This window comes from Zymoseptoria tritici, chromosome 8 (assembly GCF_000219625.1).
Source record: "Zymoseptoria tritici IPO323 chromosome 8, whole genome shotgun sequence".
Lineage (NCBI taxonomy): Eukaryota > Fungi > Ascomycota > Dothideomycetes > Mycosphaerellales > Mycosphaerellaceae > Zymoseptoria > Zymoseptoria tritici.
In genome coordinates this window covers 1,893,769-1,918,858 of record NC_018211.1, presented here as the reverse complement: position 1 = coordinate 1,918,858, position 25,090 = coordinate 1,893,769, and the positions used below count along the sequence as shown (strand labels likewise).

The 25,090-nt window shown below is 53.4% G+C and overlaps 9 protein-coding genes across 9 annotated transcripts; 6 read left to right on the top strand and 3 right to left on the bottom strand.

Moving 5' to 3' along the window:
• Window positions 1-266: 266 nt before the first annotated feature.
• On the top strand, window positions 267-1,748 carry MYCGRDRAFT_75105 (uncharacterized protein; the record flags this gene model as incomplete). Its single annotated transcript, XM_003850208.1, has 1 exon — window positions 267-1,748. One exon carries the CDS (start codon window positions 399-401, stop codon window positions 1,746-1,748), a length of 1,350 nt encoding a protein of 449 aa, XP_003850256.1.
• An 892-nt stretch (window positions 1,749-2,640) lies between these two features.
• MYCGRDRAFT_22571 (uncharacterized protein) lies at window positions 2,641-4,053 on the top strand (the record flags this gene model as incomplete). The annotated part of the gene is made up of 1 exon (XM_003850209.1): window positions 2,641-4,053. A coding segment is annotated over one exon (1,413 nt), but the record flags the coding sequence as incomplete, so codon positions are not given.
• Window positions 4,054-4,305: 252 nt separating this feature from the next.
• MYCGRDRAFT_101077 (uncharacterized protein) lies at window positions 4,306-5,017 on the top strand (the record flags this gene model as incomplete). The annotated part of the gene is made up of 3 exons (XM_003850210.1): window positions 4,306-4,402; window positions 4,467-4,823; window positions 4,880-5,017. 2 exons carry the CDS (start codon window positions 4,357-4,359, stop codon window positions 4,574-4,576), a joined length of 156 nt encoding a protein of 51 aa, XP_003850258.1.
• A 2,140-nt stretch (window positions 5,018-7,157) lies between these two features.
• MYCGRDRAFT_75102 (uncharacterized protein) lies at window positions 7,158-9,290 on the bottom strand (the record flags this gene model as incomplete). Its single annotated transcript, XM_003850104.1, has 2 exons — window positions 7,158-7,724; window positions 7,842-9,290. 2 exons carry the CDS (start codon window positions 9,288-9,290, stop codon window positions 7,158-7,160), a joined length of 2,016 nt encoding a protein of 671 aa, XP_003850152.1.
• A 3,585-nt stretch (window positions 9,291-12,875) lies between these two features.
• MYCGRDRAFT_75098 (uncharacterized protein) lies at window positions 12,876-14,788 on the top strand (the record flags this gene model as incomplete). The annotated part of the gene is made up of 2 exons (XM_003850211.1): window positions 12,876-13,033; window positions 13,083-14,788. 2 exons carry the CDS (start codon window positions 12,876-12,878, stop codon window positions 14,695-14,697), a joined length of 1,773 nt encoding a protein of 590 aa, XP_003850259.1.
• Window positions 14,789-15,226: 438 nt separating this feature from the next.
• Window positions 15,227-16,439, bottom strand: MYCGRDRAFT_95379 (uncharacterized protein; the record flags this gene model as incomplete). The annotated part of the gene is made up of 2 exons (XM_003850103.1): window positions 15,227-15,309; window positions 15,365-16,439. 2 exons carry the CDS (start codon window positions 16,437-16,439, stop codon window positions 15,227-15,229), a joined length of 1,158 nt encoding a protein of 385 aa, XP_003850151.1.
• Window positions 16,440-17,413: 974 nt separating this feature from the next.
• MYCGRDRAFT_95378 (uncharacterized protein) lies at window positions 17,414-18,849 on the top strand (the record flags this gene model as incomplete). The annotated part of the gene is made up of 3 exons (XM_003850212.1): window positions 17,414-17,642; window positions 17,744-17,896; window positions 17,975-18,849. The coding sequence occupies 3 exons, from the start codon at window positions 17,414-17,416 to the stop codon at window positions 18,847-18,849; spliced, it is 1,257 nt and encodes a 418-aa protein (XP_003850260.1).
• Window positions 18,850-19,501: 652 nt separating this feature from the next.
• On the bottom strand, window positions 19,502-20,791 carry MYCGRDRAFT_95377 (uncharacterized protein; the record flags this gene model as incomplete). The annotated part of the gene is made up of 2 exons (XM_003850102.1): window positions 19,502-20,337; window positions 20,554-20,791. The coding sequence occupies 2 exons, from the start codon at window positions 20,789-20,791 to the stop codon at window positions 19,502-19,504; spliced, it is 1,074 nt and encodes a 357-aa protein (XP_003850150.1).
• A 653-nt stretch (window positions 20,792-21,444) lies between these two features.
• Window positions 21,445-24,990, top strand: MYCGRDRAFT_95376 (uncharacterized protein; the record flags this gene model as incomplete). Its single annotated transcript, XM_003850213.1, has 5 exons — window positions 21,445-21,463; window positions 21,838-23,484; window positions 23,727-23,855; window positions 24,086-24,120; window positions 24,439-24,990. 5 exons carry the CDS (start codon window positions 21,445-21,447, stop codon window positions 24,988-24,990), a joined length of 2,382 nt encoding a protein of 793 aa, XP_003850261.1.
• Between the last annotated feature and the right edge of the window lie 100 nt (window positions 24,991-25,090).

Sequence of the window (25,090 nt, the reverse complement as noted above, 5' to 3'; positions counted from 1 at the left end):
AAACAAGGTGGTTTACTGGACATAGATACTCAATCTCATGGCGTTCATATCGTGTTTGGTGACACGCTAAGGCAGCGTGAATGTCGAAACACTGAGACTGGAAGAGTGGTGTCGGGCGCTACCGCGACTTCTGACCATCTGCCGTCCCTCACTTTGCTACCACGACTTCTGACCATATGCCGTCCCTCACTTCGTTGACTTTCACGAGCTGTTCGTCTACACACATGACATTGCGTCGCCTGGAATTACTGAACAACGGCGCATGCGGAATTCGAGCGCCAGGTGCTTGATAACCTGTCTGGAAGCTCCCTTCGAGCCCTCACCACGTCCGGCATTGGCGACCTTACCAAACATCAAATCCGAAGTCGCTCGGCGCGCAATCGATACACGACCGCGCTATGTCAGTCTGGAATCCCGAGAATGTCACAGACGTGGCAGAGTCCGTCGGCATCGCTTCACTCAACCGCGATGTGGCAGAGCACCTAGCAAGAGACGTGGAATACCGAATCAGTCAGGTTCTGGAGGAAGCGCTGAAGTTCATGCGCCATGCGAAGCGGACAACACTCACAACACAAGACATTTCACAAGCGCTACGGCTACTGGAGGTAGAGCCATTGTATGGATACGAGTCGACACGGCCGCTGCGATTTGGCGAGGCATCAATAGGTCCTGGCCAGCCGTTGTTCTACGTGGAAGACGAGGAGGTGGATTTCGAGAAGCTCATCAATGCGCCGCTACCGAAGGTTCCACGTGAAATCAGCTTCACTGCGCACTGGCTGGCGGTGGAAGGTGTACAACCCAGCATACCACAAAATCCAACACAAGCAGATCAGAGGAACCAGGAGCTGGCCGCGAAAGGACAAGGCGCAAACACCCTCGCAGCTGTCAGCGGCAACGACAACGTGGCCGTCAAGCCTCTGGTCAAGCACGTCTTGTCGAAAGAACTTCAGCTCTACTTCGAAAGAATATGCTCGGCGATCCTGGACGAGCTCAACGAGGAATACCGCACAGCTGCTCTCGCATCACTACAAACAGATCCTGGCATCCACCAACTCGTCCCCTACTTCATCCAATTTGTGGCAGACAAAATTACGCACAACCTCAAATCTCTCTTCATCCTTACACAGAGCCTGCAGCTCATCAATGCGCTACTGGAGAATCGGAGCCTCTTCATCGCGCCCTACGTGCCGTCCATCATACCCTCAGTCCTCACCTGCGTGGTCGGCAAGCATCTTGGATCTGTCTCCGCCGACGGGACTACTGTGCACTTCTCGCTTCGTGACTACGCGAGTAGCATTCTCTCTGGCATCGCGCGAAAATACGGCTCCAGCTCATCGACCCTGAAACCTCGCATCGCCCGCTCGTGCCTGAAGCACTTCCTCGACTCTCACAAACCATTCGGCACACACTACGGCGCTGTCCTCGGTCTCACCATGATCGCAGGAGCAGCAGGCGTACGCTCACTTATCTTACCAAACCTCAAATCCTACGACGAGCATCTCCGTGGAGGGCTGAAAGACGAATCGAAAAGCGAGCAGGCCGAGTATGTCGTTGGAGCAATCATGCAGGCGCTGGCCACATTGGAGCAGGATGCGGTCGGAGCGGCTCATGCGAATGGCCACCCTGAAGGCGACGCGCTGAAGGAGAGGTTGACCGAGCAAGTCGGCGAAACGATCGCCACTAGGATTGTCGAGAGCGGGCGGCAGGGTCTGATCAATGCTGTTTTGGAGAAGGATCTTACGATCTGAGGTGTACTGATATTGACATTAGCGCGGCGTTCTGGGAATGGTGAAAAGTGCAGCCTCAGATGAGCTGACACACCCACTTGGGAAAGCGAGCATGGAGCATGCCTAGTATGTATGACCACAAAGATCTGACGGTCTTCTCATCAGTCTCCCAGCATGCGTCTACATTTAAGCTTTTGGGGCTAAAGGTTCTAGGATGTCTACTCCAACCTCATGTCATGCCCAGAAGCCGATGATCACAGCCGTACAGGCTATCTTTCACTGCATCGCCGAGAAATGAGCGCAAAAACGCACTTTTGGGCGCCTATTGCCCTACGGCATTCCAACGGATGCTGAGCGGCTCCTGACTTAGGTAAGACTTGACATATGACGTGCCAAGGTTCACGTCGAACGTCACCACTCCATCTCATGGACGGGAGTTGTGATTGCTCAGTCATCAACAAAAACTTCTCAAATTGCAGAATGCATCGATCAGGACCACTCCATCGACTCTCATTGCAACGCTCGTCGCTCGCTCACTTTTCGACTGGAAAAAGCATCGTGTCCGCTGCCAATTCTTTATCGAAACAGCTGGATGCACTAAGCGAATCCTCTGATTTCAATAACACCAAACGCGCTCATTGCAAGGAATAAGACGCTTTCCATCGATTGAGAGATTGCCATGTGGATCCTATACCAGAATCGCTTGCTCAAGGCCGAAGCTCGTCGCCAACTCGAAAGCATCAAAGCCATTGAGCATCACTCTGGCCGTGCCCAAAGCAATTCGTCTGACGACGACAACAAAGATGAAAGCAAGGAGAAAGACGGCGACAGCCATGCAGGGAACGACACGCCAAAAGACGAGGATCGCTACAGCCAAATACCGGGAATTTCAACCAAATGGAACGACGATGGTTCCAAGACCTACGTTGTCTCCTGGTACTCCGACGACGACGGCCAAAATCCCCACAACTGGTCAATAGCCCACCGCCTCAAAACGACATTCCTCCTTATCCTCATCGCCTTTGTCGTCACGGCCGGCTCCAGTATTGACTCCGCCATACAAGTACCCGCCGCAGAAGAGTTTCACGTTGCACCCGTGACAGAAGCGCTCGGAGGCACCGGAATCTTCCTCATTGGCTTCGGTCTGGGCGCTCTGATCGCATCTCCAGCTTCCGAGCTCTTTGGTCGGTATCTCGTCTACATAGGAGCTTTGAGCGTTTTCGCGATATGGGAAATGGCGGCAGCATTGTCACCGAACATCGGCGCACAAATAGCGTTTAGATTTCTGGCAGGAATGAGTGGATCGGCGCCTTTGACTGTGGCGGGCGGGACATTGAGTGACATTTTCAATGCGAAAGAGAAGACTTGGGGGTTTCCTGCTTTTGCGATCATCGGGTTTGGAGGACCAATTCTTGGGCCGGTGATCGCGGCGTATATCCCGGTGACTGGAGTTTTGTCCTGGAGATGGGCGGACTGGATCACCTTGATTGCGACCGGACTGGTTTTATTCTTGGTTCTGGCTCTCAAAGAAGAGACGCTTGCGCCCATGATCTTGAAGAAGAAGGCAAAGTACTTCCGCCAACTTACCGGAGACGATCGATTCAAAGCCGAAGCCGAACTCGGAAGCCAGACTACAGTGCAAGTGCTGAAGAAAAACTTCAGCCGACCATTCATACTCGCCATCGAGCCCATTGTCCTGGCTTTCACGCTCTATCTGACGATCATCTACATCGTCTTGTTCACCTTCCTGGACGGATACACCTACATCTTCGAGAGGACATATGGCCTCAATTCCGGACTGAGCAACATCATCTTTGTCGGCCTCTTCATCGGAGTCGTGCTGCAAATCATCGCCGTCCCATTCGTGGTCCGCAAGACAAACAAGCAGCTCGCACGCGATGGCGACGAAGGCCAAGGAACGAAGCTAGACCGAGAATCCCGCCTCCTCTTCGCCATGTGGAGCGCCCCCTTGATCCCTATCGGCCTCTTCTGGATGGGTTGGACCGACTACCCCAGCATATCCATCTGGAGCCCGATCATGGCTTCCGTCATGATCGGAGCGGGAATAATCTCTGTCTTTTTAAGTGCGTACATGTACATCATCGACTCGTACGAAGTGAACGCTGCGAGCGCTTTGACGTTTGTCGCGTTGGTGCGATATCTGGCGGCCGGAGGCATGACGGTGGTTGGTGTGCCGATGTATGAGAATTTGGGGACGCATTATACCTTGACGATTTTGGCTTGTATTAGTGCTGCTGCAGTGCCGATCCCCTATGCGTTGCATCGGTGGGGGCCAATGTTGAGAGAGAAGAGCAAGTATGCTATCAAAGCCGAGTGATGGTGTGATAATAGAGAAATAGAACTAGATGTAAGATAGGTACCTTACTGAAGTGAACGACTATGTCGACACTTGAAAGGGAGCCAATCAATATCTTGATGCAATCGATGGTCCCGCACGGACATATGTGCCGGCTTACCTTAGGCAACAGCTCTTAGTCTACACATCTTTACCGACAACCTACGTTCCATCCTTCGGACATCACAGTCCAGTCCAAAGTGTTCAAGCGGTATTGCATTCGCCGAGTACCGATGCCATGAAGCAGAGGTATTCGCCTGGTGTTGGAAAGCCATGCGAGTGTTCGGACTGACCGTACCGTCTTTCTGCGCGCTGAGTGGTGCGTGATACGCAAATCAATACCCCAGAACAATAATCGAGCTCAAGACTGATACTCCGCATAGCCCTCGCATACAATCATGCACCGCAGTCAGGGGATGGCACTTTTAAGAAATGGTTGGCCTTGGGTGACTGTAACGGCAGACTGAATTCATACGTCTCCGTCATGATCTGACGATTGCTACACTCGCGGGCCCCGGTACCGGGACAGCTGCACCAGAAGACGAAGGCGACTGCTTTCGAAGACTTGGTGCTTATCCCCGGCAGCTCCAGCGGTCAAGCTTATTCCGCAAGGGCTATGGTGATCCCGAATACAGCTTCCTATCCTGTACAGGAAGCACGACAGTGCAGGTGTCTGAGAATCAGCTTCGGTCGGTTGATGGCAATACTTCGTTGGTGACGATCTCGACTGGCGGCAACGAGTATGTTGTATCTGGTGACTCTCAGTTCAATAATTAAGCTGATACACGTGGTCCAGTGTCCTGTTCTACAACGTGCTAATTGCATGTATCTTCAACCCGTGGCATCGATGGGGCGACTGCGATGCGGCACAACGAGCGCTCTGTATAGCGAAGACATGTGGAAGAACTGGGACAATGTGATTAACAACATCAGCGATATCATGAAACACACCAAGAATGGCACCGTTACGATGGCTCCCAATCACACAGCAGTGTAGCAGACAGCATATCCGCCATTCTTCGACTCGTGGACCAGTCAGTGCAACGACGCCTGGTTCTTTCCAAGCGCCGGACCACGACTCACCAACAGCGTTCGAGAGCGCCTGAATCTCCTTGGACAAGAACTCAATGCAGCAATAGCATCCTGGATCGATGAGTTCAACGGAAATTTCGAAAGTGAGCGCAGTGCTGCTTCGCCGAGCTTCATGAAGTTTGTATACCAGGATGAGCGCTACAATGGCCATAGATTCTGCCGCGAGGGTGTGGTTGAACCGGATCGAAAAAATAACGAGACTTGCTTCTTCAATCTGCTCAGCAGTCCGGATCATGCAACGAATGAGTCCACAATTGTGTTAAAGCGGTCGAATGTGCATGGTCAACAAGTCCTTCAAGCACCGATACTCGATCCAGAGACCTGCGAGATATATCCTCAGGATGGAACGAGTGGTCAGGTTATGTCCAAAGCCGTAGCCTCTGGGGCACTGGACTCCAGCACAATGTCGCATTCGCCGCTGGGCGGCGAGTCTATCGAGAAGACCTTCCATCCACGTTATCGTGCTTTCAAGGCCACCACTCAGGAGCTCAAGGGTCGGTTACGATATGCTGTAGGTCCGAACTCTCCACTGGGTCACAAGGAGCTCAGGATCATGTGTGTTGGAGATTACATTGCTGTCGGCATTGGCGAAGATCTCCAGCACAATTCATATCGGCCAGTTTTGAACGAACTGCTCATCAGTGCGAACAACAGCGTCGAATTTGTCGGCTCTCAGGTATGTCCGACGATGAGCAAGCATTCACGATCGCCGATTTCTGACTGAACGTTACTAGAGCCGTGGAGATAGTCCAACAGACTACATAGAAGGGTACGTGGCCGCATCGATCTCAGACTTACATCTCCGACTCAAACGCAACGAGGCTGTTCGAAACTACAAGCCAAACATGATCGTCGTCACAGCGGGCAGCGCAGACCTCAGGATCCTCGATCCCCACGACTATGCTGGCCTGAACAAGACTCGAGTCGAACTAGAAACCTTCATCAAGTACCTGTTGGGGGAGTGCAAGGGATGTGTGATCCTCTTAGGAGACCTCCCTCCGCCCACCACAGGCTTTAGCTGGCCACCCGCTCCTCGACAAAGACAAGTCCTTCAATTCAACGCCATGATCTCCGAAGTGGTTAACAAGATACAAACACAGCACAAGTCGCATCACAATGGAACGAGAAAGGACATGCTTACGAAGGTGCACTTCACTCCCGCTACGAAGGACATTCAACCCGACAATGGGTACCCGAACAATGACGGGTATCTGAAGATGGCATACGACATCCACGAAAGACTCTGGGATGCCAACCAACGAGGCTGGCTCCACGATGCTCCATCGGACCAACCCTTAATGGCTTTGGGCCCTTCCACGTGCTCGTACTGGAACTGCATGGTGCGCTCCTCGATCATGCCATTTCTCAGCTATCTACAAACGCTCTTCATCACCTAGTCCCATGTCATGGCAGCCGCTTCCACCCTGGATTCTGCTCCTCACCAAAACCCTCCATAATACGGCATCTGATACCTCCCCTCCCTCTGCATATCCATAAACTGCTGCCGCCAGTCATCAGTCACCGCTCTTCCCGCGTACCCATCCCAGCCGCCGTAGTACTGGAATTGAGCGGCCGGATCGTGGCGGTAGCCGGGACCGTATTGATCGCGGAGACCCTCGTGGAAGTGGCGCTCGGTGAAGTCGACGGCGCTGGGGAAGTCCCAGTTGGGGGGCCGAGCGCCGTTACCGGGGATGCGGGGGAAGTGGTAGGACATTGTTGTGGGTGGTAACGTGTGTTTGTGGTGTTGTTCTGTTGAGTTGTGGATGTTGTTTGGCTTTTGAATTGCTCTGGATTGGGAATTGAGAGGTGTGTAGATGAATTTGGATGGTCTGTACTGTGGTTTGGAATGGCTGTATATCATGGCCCAGACCATCATTCACGACGGCTTTCATCGACGAAGCCAGTGAATGGAGCCGATTGGCATCTGCGATCCTTCGCATGTAGGGCATGTGGGCAGCGTCGTATTCACTGGCGTTCAGCATTCACTTGTGTGTCTCGAGCTTCGCCATAGCCTGCTCAACACTTCTCACGCCCTGCCTCGCGGCATTCCACTCTTTCGTTTCATCCTCTTTGACATTGACCCGCCCACCAGTCTCGACCAATCGCCTCAGCCTCGCCTCGACATCAGCCAGAACAGTCCTACCATTCTCCACAACAGTATTCACAAACACATTCCTTTCCTGACTCCACTTGCCCTGCAGTCGTCTCAGACCCCACACCAGACCCAGAGCTGCTACAGCACCCGCCTCGTAGATCATTGTGCCGCCTGATGCAACCCAAAGCCAGGCGCCAAGAGCTCCTGACCCACCGATTGTCGATAGCGATGAGAGCATGAGGACCTGTGCTTTACGATGTAGAGCTGGGACTGCGCGGTAGAGCGTCTGCTCGCGGGCAAGGTGTATGGTCTGTGGCCACGGCGGGTCGAAGATGGCATTTCGTCCATCTTGCGCAGAGATGGGGATGAAGACCGGGGGTGGTCGCTTCAGTACAGCTGCTCCCAAACCTGTTGAAGTCTCAGCTGCCTTCTCCTCGGGAGGAACCCGCTGAGACTTAAAGCCGTCGGTCTCTGCTCTAAGGCCTTCTTCGGGAAGCTCTGTGAGTCTCTCAGCGCTATTTTCGCTGTCTGCTTTCAACTCTGCAGCGGTAGCTAGACCAGCTTCGATCACGCGGCCGGACAGCCACGCGAGATTTTGTTCTGCCTCGACCAGCCAGCCACGAATCATCACATCTGATGCGGATATGGATACCTCGTCGATACGCCAGAACAGTCGCCACCACACCGTCCGTCTCCAGGTCGGCGAAAGGAGAGCATGGGCTAGATTATATTGTAAATCCCGATGAGACTTCTCCGACCAAGCTGTAATGGCTTGTTGGAGGTCGGCTCGCCTCATCTCAGGGACTGTTAGAGAAGTAGACAAAGAACGTGCAATTGACTCGGCGGCTGAAATGCTGTCCGTTGTTCGAGCAAGAACTCCGGACACCAAGTCTCCCACCGCTGATTTTACGCCATTCGTGCCCTTCGAAGGGTCTGCTGCGGCCGCTATCCATGACGATACGCTGCCTACACGGCTCGCCTGCCATTCGGAGCTGAACTGAGCTCCGTTGGAATTGCTGGCGCGGAAAAGTGCCAAGGCGTGATCAGCGAGATCGATGTCCATGGTGCTCGCGTCTTCAACTGCGGCAGTGAGTCGTAAAGGCAGGTTCAGGGCCGCGTGCACCATCGTTCCGTCTCCAAAGCTAGGTAGCCGACCAAGCTCCAATGCTCCGCTTACACCCTCGGCGACCACCACAGTCTTGTGCACGGGAAATCGCACAAATCCGACTCGTCCAGCTCCGGGTATCGTAAGGGTCGGCACAAGCAAGCTGTCTTCCAATCCACTCTCTTCAGAACCGGTCGTCGCAGCAGGATTCAGTCCATTGATCAGAATTTCCAGATTCCACTTCTTCAAGAACAGCGAGGGGATCTGCATCTCCTCCACCGCTCCACTTCTTGCTCCCAGCTGTCCATTGTCCTCTCCATATCGTAATAGCAAGCTTCCCCCATCTTTGTTGGCCTGCAAAAGATTCCGCTCCCATTCCGCCTCTTCGCCCAGTGCATCTGCACATAGTATCCGTACCAGCTTCCGTGCAGCCTGGTATCCTTTCTCGCCTAGTCCAACGAAAGCAATCCTCACAATCGGGTCCTCACTTTCTAGACTCCGCAGAGCGAGCTTTAGTCTGGAGAGGTCGACGTATGAGCTCGCCTTTTCTTCTAGTAATGAAAGTTGCTGGTGTAGATCGCGTAGCTCTGTCGGTACGGTAGAAGGTGCGTTGATGGCAGAGCGTGAAGCCAATGCAGCTTTGCCACTCGGGAGGAGCTTGGGTGTCGCATGCGAGAAATGGCGCGGTGTATTCGGTTGGCGTGTTCTAGCTCGTAGTTCCGATGCTCTTCTTCGCGACGATTGCAGAGCGCGAGATGTGTGTGTACTCGGCGAGCTCGTTGTGTTCCTATTGCTCAATTGACGATGCTGCTGTTTTCGCGCCGCGGCTGTTTGAACGAGGCATGACGGGCAGACGTATGGCCTGACAGCTGAGCGCAGCGCCGACGAGCCAATTCTTGGCCCAAAAGAAGGCATCGAAGGAAAAAGTGGAAGCACACAATAGAAAGGAAGAGAGAGAGTTGGCGATGCTTTCTGTGAGGTCGACAGCTCGGAGCTTGATTTGCTAGCCGATACGAAAGTGGTGGGACGGATATAAAAATTGGCTGTCCATATACGGTACACGAAGGTCGAGACATGCACGTGGACATTGTAACGAAGCAGAATGCAAGTGAATGCTGTGGGTATCGGGTATCTTGCCAAGTCATCTGTGGCATCTCAACCTCGTTGCACACCGCCGCCTACTCTCTACTTGAACAGCCGCCTCCCTCCCATCTTTGGCGCCACACCATCTCGACCCTCTAAGCTGATCCCAGTGAAGCCCACACTTCCACCAGCTCGCGAACGCTTGTACCGCCGTAGAGCCTCGCGTAGATGATCAGGGAGAAGCGGGCCACGGTCGCAGTCGTCGATGTCCTTCGACAGTCCCCACGCGCCGGGCTCCACGCGACCGAAATCGTCCGGCAGTTGCTCAAGCAGCTTCTCTTCCTTGTCCTCCGACTTGCGCTTTTTTGATGTCTTTTGCGAGCCGTTCGGAAGTGAGGTCGTGCTGTCCTTCTGGGACTGGCCGTTTCTGGGCAATGCTGCCACACTGGTCGTGTCTTTGCCGGCCTGCTCATCACTCGAATCTGGGTCGCCATCGGGAAGTCCATCGAGACTGGGCTTTTCGTCCCTTTCCACGCTTGTCGTAGCTTTGGGCGCCGACTCGCTACTGGTCTCCTTGTCGCCGTTTGCAACCAGTTTCTCGGAAGTATCCTTATCGGGATCTCCGTCTGTCTGGTGGTCTTCATCCTTTTTGCCCTCCGTCTCCATCTCAACGTCCTTGTCTCCTTCCGTGCCGTTCTTGCTGACTGGTCTTTGTCCTGCCGCCTCATCACTGTGCCCATTAAGCTCCTCCCCATCTTCGTCGTCCTCGCTGTCACTATCGCTCTGCTCATACAACGGCTGCATGACCCTCAATCTCTTGAAAGCTGGATTGTCCTCTCCATCTGGCCGCTTCGGATGTGCCGCCAACCATTCGTCCTGCACTTCTCTTGCCGCCTCAATCAGCATGCCCGCAAACATCTTCGTATAGCTTCCCACCACGGTGACCACATTCGCCGGAACACTCTGACTGAGGGTTGCATTCACCAGCTTCCTCACATCAGCAGGCCTCAGCTTTGCCCGATAGAACGCGTCGTAGCGTGCCTGATGTTCCGCAGGGATGGCTTCTCGAAAGAGGAATCTCCGCTGATTGTCCCGATCGATCTCCGCAGCGTCCATGTGAAAGTCTCCCGCAGCACGACCACCAGCCTCATCGTCATCCTCGTCGTCTTCTTCATCGTCCGCATCGCCAGTGAGCACAGAAGGAGCACCTGCTGTTCCCGCACGTCTTCCTGTTGTGGACCGACCATCATCACCATTCACACTACCCGCTCGAAACGCAGCAAGACCCTTTGGATCCTTCGGCGGTCTGCCTCGAGGTTTCTTCTCTCCACGCTTGCGCTTGCGACCATTTCCATCATCTCCACCGGTACCATTAATTGCGCTGCTGATTTCCGTGTCGCTGAGATCATCGAGAGAATCATTTTCGCCTGGTGAGTACGTTTCGCGTGCGGAGGAGTATGCAGGGCTTGTCGCTGATCGTTCGGGAGGAGGAAATGATGTTTGGCGCAAAGGATGGGCGGAGTTTGAGGCGATTGATAGCTTCCTGCTCTTCTGCGGAAGTGCAAGTGTGGGTCGTTGTCGCGGTAATGCTAGCGGAGACGGACCAGGTGGCGAGCCGGCAGGGTAGTATGGAGGCGACGCCATCAGAGTGTTGTTTGTCCGAGGGGATGTTTCGTGGATGTAGCTACATGTGCTTCGCGGTCAGAAGCTCGAAGTGAACAACAACCGGCTTGGCGGCTTGTGAAAGCATCCGGGGAAACCTTGATCAAGTGAGTTTCGGAACAAGCGAGCCGGCCGCGCCCAACTCGTCATTTGCTGATAAACTTCGCCCTGCGCCAAAGGTTGCGTTGTCCCTTTCAAAACATAAGTATATTAAGATAGAGCTTCCCAGCAGCTCGTGTTTCTTTCTTCCACGCTGATATTGTACATATTCCTTACGACAGAGCTTCGGTAAAGAGCAAGATCCAACATGGCATCAGCATATACAGACAACCGATTCCGCTCCAATGCACACACGGGGCCACGCGCAACACCGACTCTCCCAAAAGGGGGCCTATTCTCCATATACGCCGAAACAGAAATCCCTACTCCGGCGAAGTTCCCATACGAAGCTCTGCTCGACGTTCGAAAATACCACGAATGGAACACATATATCATCGACGTCCTCATCACGAAACACTCAAATCCCCACTCGCGGACCCTAAAGATGGAGCAAGGCACGTTCATGACCTTTACGGTACAAATGACGCCCGAGGAGCGCACGAGCACGAAAGAAGTTGTCCGACATTTGGAGCCGCTGAAGACGCGTGCCGCGAACAATTCCACAACGGGCAAATATGTCACAAGAATACGCTGGACTATGGACAATGCAGGCATCCTGGCTCCAGGGTTCATGCTGAAGACGGAGAGAGTCAACGAGATCGAAGAGTTGGAAGACGGAACGACGGTATACAAAACGTGGTTATCTTTTGGAGGGCTTGGAGCGAAGTTTGTAAAGAAGAAGTATGAAAAGGCCTTGCAGGGGAAGCTGTCGGATTTCTGTCATGATCTGAAACGAAGGAGTGTGCAGCTACAAAAGAAGGAGGAGGCCGAAAGGAGCTCGCAGTGAGCACGGGAGAGGAGCAGTCAGATATGGGAGACGGTTTGCATTCGCGGATACCCTTTGCTATTCTTTTGTAGCATGTTGTCTATACCACCGGCGCGTGGAGTGTATGGATAAGTGATCAGGATATTGTGTCGATGAAGTGTAATAGAGCGATTGCTTGAGATCATAGCTGCTGGTGATGCATGGGACGAGTCGGAGTCTGGTGAGGCGGGAGGATCGGTGGTGGGATTGGACGAGAAGTCGGCTGCATAACAACATCTTGAGACCCCTTGAGCAACAGTTCAGCTTGCTGCAGTTTGCTCAGGCTGCAATGTAAGCCCAAGGACTATTCACGGCAGCGCAGTATCTCGATAAGAGCCAGTAGCTAATCGTAATGAAGGTGTCGATCGGACTCCTTGAACGATAGAACCAGTGCTCACGAGCAATTACAATGCTGGCCTCTTTTCCAGTTTGATCAATTCGACGCAAGTTTGACCGTCATACGACTGAATCATAGTAATGATCTGTTTCGTAATAGGACAAGAACGACAGTACGCTCTATGTCTTGACATAGGTATTGAACTGCTTAAGCATGCAGTCAATACTGTAGCCGTGAAGATGATCGCCGAGCGGGAGCAGCCGCGGCCGAGGCAAGAACGAACGACAGCTTGTTGGACCTCGCATCCAGGTCGTCACCATCGCGTGCTGCCCTGAACAAGTGTGACCTGCATTGATCTCTGTTTCTTCTCCTGCATAGTCGCCATTTCGCACGACTCGATTCTCTGCAGAATAAGGAGCGGGATTTATTTGGCTGTCCTCATGCAGCTTATGCGATGATTGCAGCTACCAGGCGTTGGCTCCGGCGCAATCAGAACACGATTTTGATCGGTACCGGTGTTATTGGAGCAGGCTACTGGGCTTTTCAATATGGAGTGGGCAAGATCCGAGAGGCAAGATTGCGGATGAGCGAGGAGAAGATTGCAAAGGAGAAGTGAGGACTGAATGACTGGACAAGATGGCTGGCACTGACTAGATAACAGCCTACGACGACGATTCGAGCAGAACCAAGAGGACTGCACATATACAGTACTCGCACTTCTACCTACCGTACGGGATGAGATCGTCGCAGCTCTACCCGTCGAGCAGATCACCGAGCAGCTCCAACAGGAGAGACAGGAGCGATTGAAAAGAGTAGGGGCTTCAGATGCGGCGTCTTCGGAATACCCTTCAGCTCCGCCGAGCACTGTCGACGACGATGCCCGGAGTATGGCAAGTAGCTACATGCATACAAGTCAGCTGGCTCAGAGCAGCGCGGAGGGGAGCAATACCTCAAGACCGAGGCGAAGCAAAGCACAGCTTTGGCAGGACATGAAGATACACTCCATCACTCGCGCGCTGACCCTCATATACACACTCTGTCTTTTGACGCTCCTCACTCGCATCCAACTCAACCTGCTTGGCAGGAGGACATACCTGTCTTCCGTCGTGGCCCTCGCTTCACCGCCAGCGATCTCACAATCAACGATATCCCTGGAGAACAAGGATGACGACAATTACGACAATGTGTACGGCAACGATTTCGAGACAAATCGGAAATATCTCACATTCAGCTGGTGGCTATTACATCGGGGAAGCAAGCAGATCATGGAAAGGGTCATGGCAGCCGTGAAAGACGTGTTTGGAGGAGTGAATATTCGTGAGGACATCTCGCTCGAGCGACTTGCAGATCTAATCATGCAAGTCCGGCGGAAAGTGGAAGGAGAGACCGAAGAGGAGCGAAGAAGCATGAAATGGCTGGCATATCTTCTCCCACCCCAGGAGGAAGAGACTTTTGTTATTCGGCAGTCTGGGATGTCCGAGAGCGACGAGTCGCCATCGCCGGAGCGGCAGAACTCAGATCCGATCGGCGAAGAGTTGATCAATGCATCGCTCCGCCGGTTGTTGGACGAGACGTCGGATCTGATCGATTCACCAACCTTTTCCTTCGTCCTGACTCGTCTGCTAGACGCAGGATTCTCACACCTCGTCGACTTCCGGATAGCGACCGAGGCGTTCAAAGCTCCAGGCCCATCGGCACCAGGCTCTGAGGCTCGCATTGTGGAGATACCCGATACCAAGTGCAAGGTTGCACATATTCTCCCCGTTTTCTGCAAGCAAGCTCACATCATCTCGAGTGGCAGTGGCGAGCTGGATGCCATCGCTGGTGTTGCCGCACAGGAGTCTCTGGGCAATGAATATCTCGCTGCCGTCGACCAGGTTAGCGACCTCGGAGCCTTCGCAGCCGTGATATACTCCAGCAATTTCGAATACGAGCTTCCTGAAGCAGAATCGCTCCCGCAGTCCAGCTCTCCGCGCCGTTCGAGATCTACTAGAAGTCCCGAGCTATCGCCTGATTATGACGAGGTACTGGAGCTCGCAGGAGACAGTTTGCTTGAGGAGAGTGATGTGCTCGTCCTCAATCAGGGACAGGAGGCAGTGACGCCGGACGTCGCGGACGGAATGCCGGGCAGCTTGGAGGCCACGTGGCAGAAGGCCACCTCTTCTGCGGACGGCGAGGATGCAATCACCTCTGCAGTGGCGGAAGAAGCGCAACTCCCTGTTCCAATAAGCGATGAGCCGATCGTCAGCGAGAAGTCGGCAGAAGAAAGCACTTGAAGCCTTCGGTGAGTCCTGCTCCATGTTGAATAGTGCTTGCTCAGCCACGGCGAAGATAGGAGCTCTTGTCTCCCTACATCGATGAAATTTTACACGGCAAATCTGTAGAAATACACATCCGGCATCACTGGCCGACACGAATTGCATACGAATACTCTTCCTGTTCTTCGACTGGAAACTGCAAAAACACTCTTCTCCGACCATTACACCTCGCCCTACATCCTCTCCTGCTCATCCCTCATCCGCTTCTGCTCTGCCCTTATCCGCTCCTGCTCTGCCTTGTACTCCTCCCGCCTGTCCGCACGCTCAGGAGTTATGGAAAAGGAGCCGCTTAAGGACCTGCCCCGCAGGCTTGGCAGCTTGTACTCACTCCTCTTCGACAACTGCGAGATCGACGCGGCGCCCTGAGTTCTGAATCTCCATGTGTTCAGAGGCCTTCTGTTGAGTTTGCGGATCTTACCGCTGTATTGCGACACTCGACTCCCACGGTCTGAGCCGCGTGGCTCTCTGGACGATCTTGGGCCTCCTTTCAGCGGATTCTTCTGTTCTGGAGTAGGGGTTCGTGGGATTTCTCCTCCTGATGCCAGAAGCCTGTCTCTCGCATCTTCGAGCCTTTGTTCGGAGTCCTGAAGATTATCAAACGAAATCTTCTTTCGAGCATCCTCACGCTCGGCGAAGAAGGCTAGACTGGATCTCCCAAAAGTCATGATACGTTCTGCTCGTGTTACTTCATCTTGCTCGCGCGCTAGGTATACGCCAGCACGCCGCTGGGCCTCCTCTAGGTAATCGCGCTCAATAATGTACTCTTGGAGAAGATCTGGAGTGCCATACTCGAAGTCTGGAGCTTGGTCTTCCTCTTCGTCCACAAAGTCGGGACCCTGCTCTGCCTCTTCGTCCAAGGGATCGGGAATACGGTTCGTCACTTCGTCAAAAGAGTCCTGAATTCCCTTCGCCTCTCCGCTCATTTCCGAGCGGTCTCGACTTGGCTCGCTCGCTGGCTTGTCTGGGAATATGCAACGTCCGGCGGCTTCCAAGAATTCGCTCAGGACACTCAAGGACCACTCGCGCGACGTCGCCTCTGTCACCTCGCTCCTGTCTGCCACTTCGGTTTCTATCGCATCGAATTCAGCTTGGATGTTTCCTATCTCCGTGATGAGGTTCTTTCTGCGAACTGAGTCGAGATGTTGTCCAAGAGCATCTGGAAGCACCTGAGGGACGCTTTCGATTTCTCTCTCGGCCCTCCATTGAGCATTGCGTGCTGTTATCAATCTGTAACGTAACGAGCGCAGCTGCGCTTTCGCATTCTTATTCAGCTCGAGCAGGTCCAAGAGCTTTCGCAGATCTCTGCATGCGCCCTCCGGGAGTGACCACGGTTCGCGGAACCCGGCCGCAAGACATCGGTCAAAGTATACGGCAGCATGTTGGCCTATTCTCGACCATGCACTCGTGCAGCGCTCGCTGTGCTCACGCGATTCCTTCAGCAGCCTTTCACGTGTGACGAGGAGTTCCAACTTCCTCGTCACAGCGTACTCTTTATTCCGTTCAAGCGTGGCATGGAGATTGCTACACTCATCTTGCAATCTCGGACCGTATCGAGCCATTCCGGCTGCCGCAAGATCTCCGCGCTTCTGCAAGGCATGAATCTCTGCGTTACACTCTCGCAAATGATCTTTCGATGCCAAGCTTGCACGAACAGAGTTGGCGATCACTTCGAAAGTATCAAGCGCTTCGGTGCCAGACATCTCAAGGACGGGTCTGCGTGTTTGCCGACCAGGCGGTCTTCGCAATGGTCGTGTAGGCTGATTCGATCTCCCCGACACATGTCTTCCGTTGGTTTGGGGGGCATGTCTGCTCCAGGCCCACAAAGTAGCTGCTACTCTACGGGCTACGTTTTCGAGATCCGGAATGAGGCTGTGGACTGGCATTGCGGCAAAGGGCGTTCAATTTTCTTTCCAACCGGGAGGTGGGAATATGACCGAGCATAGCAAAATAGAGCACTTCGAAAGGGCTGGCGACCGGACAAAGGACTATGAGCTGCATTTGGCTTGTATCGCAGTCTCTTTGTTATCGTGCAAGCTTGCTCCGCTGTCAGCTCATGTCTCGTCTGGAGGAAGTCTTCTTTGTTCTCTCGGAGGTTTTGGCAGTGCCTGATAGTACCTCCGACGATGGCAGCCGACGTCAGTGCTGTGGGATCAAGATGGCCTTGCCTCGCAGTCATCACCACATGTTGCTCCTATTACATTTACATCTCTGGCACACACAGAGCCATCTTGAGCCTTGGCATAATGCGGGCAATGGCTCGCATGTGCAGGCAATGTCTTCGGCGGCGCCTCATCCAAAGATGCTTCGCTGCCATGGATAGCACCTAAAGCGCACATCGAGGCGTGTACGACAGGCAAGTTATCATGTTATGATGTTGAGTAACCGGGAAAGCTTATTTCAAATTGGGTTCATTCACTTCGGTTTTAGTGGATCCTGAACTTTCTCCCTTCACCGATCAAACTTCAGCACCACACCGAATCCCACTGTGCCAACTTCTGCATCGAAACTGCAGTCTCGCGCGCTCGGTCTTGCGAGCTTACGACAGGGCTGAAACTTGAAAGATTGTTTCCAGGAAAACGAGCAGCACGCGGGTTTCCGAAGCACGCCTTTTCCCGCCGAAGACACGCGGCGACACGCCCTCACCACACCTACGTCCATTACAGTGGCAGTCAAGATGGTTTCTCACGCTGGCCGAGAAGTGTTGGAAGTCGTGCAGCGCAACACAGGGGCATCATATCCGACAACCGCAGATCCCTTTCCAGCCAAATTCATTGACTTCCTGCGCACCATGAAACCGGAGTTACTCGCCCACCCAACGTTCACGGAGGCTCTGATTTGTGCCGTTGATCGAGTCCCAGGACACAGCAAGGAAGCAGTCTCGGGCGCTTTGACCCTCGCGAGCGGTATGGTGGAAATTCTCGTCGCAAAGAACGTGAAGCACATTATCTGGAACGATGATGCGCGGCGGCGTGGATCGGGCGGCGACAAGACTACGTACAAGCAGCAAGACGTCCAAGAAGTGCCCGACAAGTATACTATCTTCGCGATGGTCCACTTCCCAAAGGAGAATACTTTGCTTCAGACAATCCCGACAAGAATCGGAACATTGTCGATGCTGGTCAAGTGATTCGCGCTTCTACGATCGAGCGGCTCCGAGGTGCGCAAGTCCTATCAGTTCCATCCTGGAGCTCATACATGCCTGTAACAATACTGACTCTTTGCACTTCTCACGTAGACGACAAAATCACATTCGGGTCCCCTGAGTATGTTTCGACACCTTCAGGACCAGCTTTGACAAAGCCGTACCTCGAACTCGTTCTCTACGTGATCGGCGATGTCGCGTATTGCCGGAGAATCACGTCAAAGGGTAGCCGAGGTCTTGATGCTGTTCACAAAGAACAGAAGAGCAACTACTTGGCGATACTTCCGGAGGTTTCTGGTGAAGACGAAGCAAAGTGGGATGGAAATGAAGAAAATGCGCATACCCCGACATTGTTCACGCGAGACATGGGCAGCCATGCAGGCTCCATGTTGTGCCTAGAAGAGACGACTGTGTCCCTCAGGTCGTGGATCACGCCACAGGCAGGCCATTTCTCCGAAGCTAGTCTGGCTAAGATCCGTGAGGCAGTGCTGAAGCAGGCGCACGTGAAGCAGCACATGGCCAATTTTCCACCCAGAATGGATCGCCCCCAAGGAAAAAACGTCCAACGCAAAGGAGAATTCCCTCGACTGAAGGAAGAGAAGGACAAGATGCCAAACAACGCTCTGCGCGACGCGCCACCTTTGACTCAAGCGACACCACCTCCGGCGCGTTGGGTGAATCCCCGACGTTCCCAGCGAGGCGGAAGACAGCGTGGACGAGGTCAGCAGCGTCAGGATGCCTCCCGTCCACATGTGGACTTCAATCACTCAGCGACCCCCGACTTCAGCTACGGCAGGAGCCAATATCGCGACCCAGAACCCATCTACAATGCCGACACGACATACGCGCCATCACGCGCTTCTCAGCCACCGTCTTCGAGGCTCAATACCATCGCAACGGGCTCAGACATCATCGATCAGGAACAGCCACCACACAAGAGAGCCAAGCGTACGCATTCGAACAGCTGAAGGTCTACAAGGAGTGATGTTGCGGTATGTTCATTCTACGGATCGCAGAGCAGGCAGTCGAGCTCTATGGCAGTCGATTGAACGAAGACGTCAGTGAAGAGAGACATTGCGAGATTGTTCGAGCGGCATCAGCCACGATTGTCTCGGAGACTCGGACGCGCTGCGTACACTGGGACCTGGGATGGGACACTGGTTTTCACGACTAAGATCAAAGTTCCGGGCTACTGATCCGGGAACTTCGTTGGGAGTTTGTGTTTTCCTCCTGTGGTGAGTAATGGTGCTGGAGTTTGCGTTGTGTTTTCTGCATTTTGATGGACTTCGTGGGTCATGAGGCGCGAGCTTGTTTACTCTGTCCTTGATTGAAGGATAACGGCATGTCGGTGTGTTTGTTTAGCGGTTGCACTTTGATGTGAAGGTCGAAAAGTAATGGTTGAATACTTGTCGTATGAAGGCTTGCAGGATACCCTGAAATAGATCAACGACAGCGATATTGTCGGACTCCAGTCTCCTTAAAACCCGTCTCTCGCCTCCAAAACGCCATCAAAAAAAAAGACCTCTAGCTGATCTTTTATCTTCGCTGTTCTGACCGAGCAGCAACCGACGGCACCATGGCCAAGTAGCACGCCGCGAAACAAACATCGATTTCTGATCATCATGCCTCCCCCCTGAGTCGAGCCTGCTCCTTCTTGTATTCATCCAGCTTTTGCTTGCGCAGGGGACTTATTGATTCTGAGCCACTCTTATACCTGGCAAAGCCTGAGCGGGACGGGCTGGAGCGGTTGCTTTTCGCAACTCGGGCCTCCGAGACTTGGGACCTTGGTGCGTCGCCCTGCGTGTTGAACCGCCACTTGTTCAGTCTTCTCCCCTTCTTCCGCATCTTGTCGTTGTATTGCGTCACTCGACTCGCCAGGTCTGAGCTACCTGGAGCCTGCGAGCCAAGACCCCCTCCTGTTGGCACCTTCTGTGGTCGCGGTGTGCTCGGCGGAACCGATTGACCCGAGGCAAGGAGATTGTTCCTCGAAGTCTCGAAACGCTGCTCCGCTCTACCGAGCTCCTGGAGCAAAGTCTGCCGTCGTGTCTCTATGCGAGCTGCTAGAAACGCTGGAGTGGATTTGGAGAATGTAATGAGGTGCGAAACTTGCAAACCATCCTTTCGCATCTCCCCCAGCTCGCACGCGGACTGTATCTGCAAGTCTTCCAGGGCCTCTCGCGCATCTTCAAATTCATCCAGCAGGTTGGAGCTACCTGGTGGAGTTGATAAAGCGTCCCAAACATCTTCGGTGCGGTCCACGGCCGATAGAGACTCACGGCTTGTGTCGTTCCTTCCGCCTGGACTTTCGCCTCGCGTAGCGCGTTCCAACAGAGCTTCGATGTAATCGTCCATTGCGCCGTTCAGACATCTCTCAATTAGCGAGTTTCTATCGGCAATTTCTTCCTCCAGAGCCTTTACCTCCGCTTGAGCGGCATTCAGCTCGTCTGCGAAGGTTGCTGTCCGAATTGAGTCAAGGTGCCGGCTGAGGGTATCCGGAAGAGCGGCTGAAGTGTCTTGAATCTGTCGTTCAATGCGTCTCTGAGTGCAGCGGATAGATGTCAACTTGTATCTTGCAGTCCGAAGATGTGCTGCTGCCCGCGTATTCAATTCGACAATATCCAGGAGGATCCTTAACTGGATGCAAGAATCCTCATCCAGTGACCAGGACTCACGAAACCGTACAGCCAAGCACTGATTAAAGTAGTCTTGGGCATGCTTGTAGAACATGCGTAGACAAGTCATGGCCCGGTCCCGGTGCTGCTTCAACTGCTCGACTGCGTTTTCCCGTATGTACAGCAGGTCGGCCATTTCAGCCCTCGCCTTGTCGTATCTCCCTTCAAGGATCGTGATGTAGGCGCCATACTCCGCTCCCAGGTCTGCGTCCGTTCTTGCGAGAACGATGGCGGTCATGTCTTGATCTTGGTGCTCTAGTCTTATGTCCTTGTTGGAACCGCACAGATAAGCGTCCTGTGTTCTCATCTCATACACACAAGTACGCAGCTCTCTGAATATGTCAAGAACTTGGCCACTGGACAGTGGAATGACCACAGACTCGGCTGGAGATTGGCGAGGGTATGGCCTGGCGAGTCGACGTGCTGAGCACGTGGGCTGGACGGGTTCGTTCCGATCGGGTGCATTTGTTCTGAAGAACGAATCCGCTGCTGCACGACACGCATTGCCGATGCCTCGAACCAGATTGAAGACAGGCATTTTTACCAGGTTCTTTCGAATTATGTAGTAGGCGACTGCTCGCAACAGATTTATTTGTAACGCCAAAGAGCAAGTCAGACAGGCTGTGAAGCAAATAAAAAGGGGACAATGAGTATGACTTCCGCATTGGGAAGATACAGCCAATTCATTGTTGCCAAAATCGCAATTCGTTTTGGTGATCTTGGCTTTTAGACCAAACGTCAGGGTAACCCACGCTCGGATTATCCATTGTCGAGTCAACGATCCAGGCAGAGGTCTTTTATGGCGTCTAACGAGACCGCAACGCTGCTACGCGACAGAACAAGAGCGGTCGCTCTGACAAGACAGTAAGACTTGCTCCTGACGTTGACAAGATGCTCGCTGCTTTGGAAGGTGAGCCTGGCCTACGATTTCAGGTAATGTGGTTCGCGGTCGCGTTCGGTACCCAAGCGTACAACAGTCCCACGTCGAGTAGATCTACAAGTCGTCCCAAAACACAGGCCCGTGCTGCATTGCTCGCCTGCGGTCGGAATATAGAAAGAAAAAAGTGGCAGTGTGTTCTACATACGTATGTGAGCGACGCGCCAAGCCATTCGAATTGAGCGTCGAAACGTCTTGGGATCATTCACTTGAAATTTCGACGTCTTGATTTATCACGTAAGCAAAATTTCAGGCCGGCTACGGGTTTGCCGACGCGACTTTCCGATTCCGCCGAGCGCCCAATTCACGACACCAATTCTGTAGAGTTTCTGCGACGTTCTGCGCAGCGCTTCAGGCAATGGACCGAACGCACACTCCGCCGGCGTCACCGCGCACGGTGGTCGATTCGAACGCTGCGATGGCAGATCAGACAAAGCAGCCGACACCTGAGTCCTTCATGGAAGAAGAAGAGACACAGATACCAGCGAACGCCTTCACCAAGCCCGAGGCGCACCTCCATCGACCTGCAGAGAATACCGAAGCGTCTGCTTCAAGCATCTTGGACGCCCTGCGTGCTACCAAGAAACCGATGTCTGTCGGCAAGTTCCAGGATGTTCTGGGGCATGTGGGGGCAAATATAGATCCGAATGATGGGACATCCATACAAGATCACTTGATGGTGTTGGGATGCCTCAAGCACAAACTAGACAAGATGAATGACCGTCTCATCAGACAATCCCTGCGCAGGGACAGCCAAGGCCAAAGCGGCGAGATGGCACAAAGCAAACAAACTGGTACGGACACTGAGGGCTCACAAGAGCTTCAATCTGACAACGCTGCAGACGATGAAGGCACTCTGCCACCATACGACGATGTGGCTCGCAACACGCCGTTTTGCCAAGTTGGTCGTTTTATCCGCGCACCTGTGAGCGATCCGCTGCTCGATCCCAACATGGCTTTTGGCGACGCTGGAGTCGATTCGACTTCAGCTGGACTTACCCTCACAAAGGATCGTCCGCTCTTTTGTCTCTCCAATAATGGCTCTTCAGCTACCTTTCTCAGGCTTACGACTAGAGGGGGTAGAGGCGCGAGTGGAGTCCGCCATCGGGATCGAAAGAAGTACGTTTTGATTCTCCCGGAAGGCTACCCGCATGAGTTGTCTAAGGACGAGAAAGCTCTGGCGTTTGAGCCGCTATTCGTTCGGAAGGCGTCCTACTGCGAGGGTTCGTTGCTGTGTCTTGAACCTGTGACCATCTCTCTCAAGTCTCTGATCAAACCAATTGACGGAGCTTTCACCAAAGACAGCTTGACCAGGATCCACAATCTTATCATCGGCAACGCGCATATGAAGGAGCAGTTGAGAGAGTTCCTTTCGCATGCCAGAAACTCGACAGATACACCGGCCGAACTGAGGCGAGACTCACGCCAGACTGATACGAAGCCCGAACCACCGGGTCACCAAAAAGCAAATCCTCGCAATGATTCCCATGCAGTGACTGACTTTGGCGCTCAAGGCGGAGCCAGTTTCAAGAATGACGGCGGATATGGGACCACCTACGATACGAGATCACGCCACACCACAGGACAACACTCCACCTCGCAGCAGTACGCATACGGTCTTCGAGATACCTCACCTCGGAACTCTGGCATTGGCAGAGACAACAATTTCAATTCCAGCCGGGCTGCCAGTTCTGTCCAGATTCCAGGAGGCGGCCAAGACGCACGAGGTTCTAGAGACTCTGAGCGTCGGGGACGTTATCAAAACGGGCAAGAGTACCAGGTTCAGGGTGCTTTCCTGCGAAAAGCAGATCGTCTGGACGGGGACAATCGAGCGACCGCCGACAGACGCGCACGGTATCGAGCAGACGCGGAGTATGACACTGTGAATCTACGATGGAGAGATGAGCCTCGATCCTGGGCTTCAACTCGACAGGGAAAGCCTCCTTACGAGGATCTTGATGCGCCGTCTGTGGAAGCCAGCGTCGCATCGACAGGTGCGATGCTGGAACGACACTATTACCACTTTCAGAACAGAGTGGTGACCACGCATCCTGGATCCTCGACAACCGGTCAAGAGGACGAGCCACCGGCGAAGAGGCAGAAATCCAAATGATCGGCGCATGATGTACCTGACGTGGTTACGGATATCTTTCTATATGCTCGCACAATTGTCTTACTGGTGGTGGCGTTACGGCGATGATCGCAATTGTGAGGCGAGAGAACACTTCACCAACAGAACGCGAGACTACCACGCACTCAACTTGTTTGGACAGGATTGCGTCGCGACTTGGCAAGCGCAGGTTCAAGGATCAAAGCTTTGTAATCTCACGACTGCCTGAGAGCATGGCTCTCACGCCCGGAATCTGTTTGTTTTGTTCGCATTCTGATTGCAGTTTGATTTTACCCAGAGGTTTGGAGTTGTTTACATTGTACTTGTTTTGAAGAGCGAAAAGCGGGTCTCAATTTGCTGCGTTCCGCGTTCGCTTGGCTATGCATGGAATGGGGTGAATGTTGAAAAGTAATGAATGGGATTCTCTTGCACTTTGATGTCCCTACAGTCCCAAGTTGCGCCGTTCGCTGCTTAATGACCGACAGCGTTGTACGTCAACGACAGTAGTGTGTCCATCAGGGTAAGCGCGCGCACCAGATTGACGCGCTAGCGTGAAAATTAAAAGCTTAATTCCTGTCGTTCACTTCACGTGCTTCCATCACGCCTTCCTTCGACCCTAGCTAACCCTGACGATTCTTTGGACACCAAAAACTCGACACTTCTCGCCGCAAGCCCCTGATTCAGCAACAGCCTGCACTTACTCGGCCTGTACGCTGTCTCGCCCTGCGCAGCGTTCGAAGTCCATCGCTTCAGTCAAGCGTTTCGTGCCATTGACAACAAGATGACGAACAACCCAAGCAGCAAGTAAAACCTCGAAGATGAGTTCCACAGTGTACAGTCTCCCGCCTCCGCCCACGAGAAGGCCAACGCGCCCGCCCGCCTCAAGTCCCCACCGGCCGAAAAACAAGCACTTTCCGTGGAATCAGACCTCGGCAAACGCATCCTCAAGGCCATGGATCAGATCGAAAATACCGACATCATCGCGCTGAAGACAGCTGCAGACCTCATTGCTCGCCTTCAAACTACCATCGATCAAAAAGTCGGCGATCGCGCTTTCATCTCTGCTACCCACAGCGAGCAAAAAGATTCAGAACCTGTTCGAATGGCGCTCAGTGAAGCGAACCTCGTGGCCCACAACGTCCCCAGCTACGTGCGTAGGCGCAAGTCATCCAAGAAGCATGTCCCTCGTCTCAGCCTTGAGTACGAGACTGGAAACTTGAGACCAATGAGCCTCTCAGCCGGCTGCCGCAACCGTCAGAAGTTCATGGACAAGCAGGCGTCGGAAGACGGCAGTATGTGTGTTCAACCAGCAATGCACAAGCAGCACAAGCGTAACACAGCGGAGGAGGACAACAGTCCGCCGAAGAAGAAGGCCAAATACGCGCACTGAGTACCGACACACATTACATATCTTGAGATACGACTGCACTATCTCCTTTGCAGCCCCTTCACTCCGGACCGAATGTGTTGTTGTGTTGTTAGCAATTCGA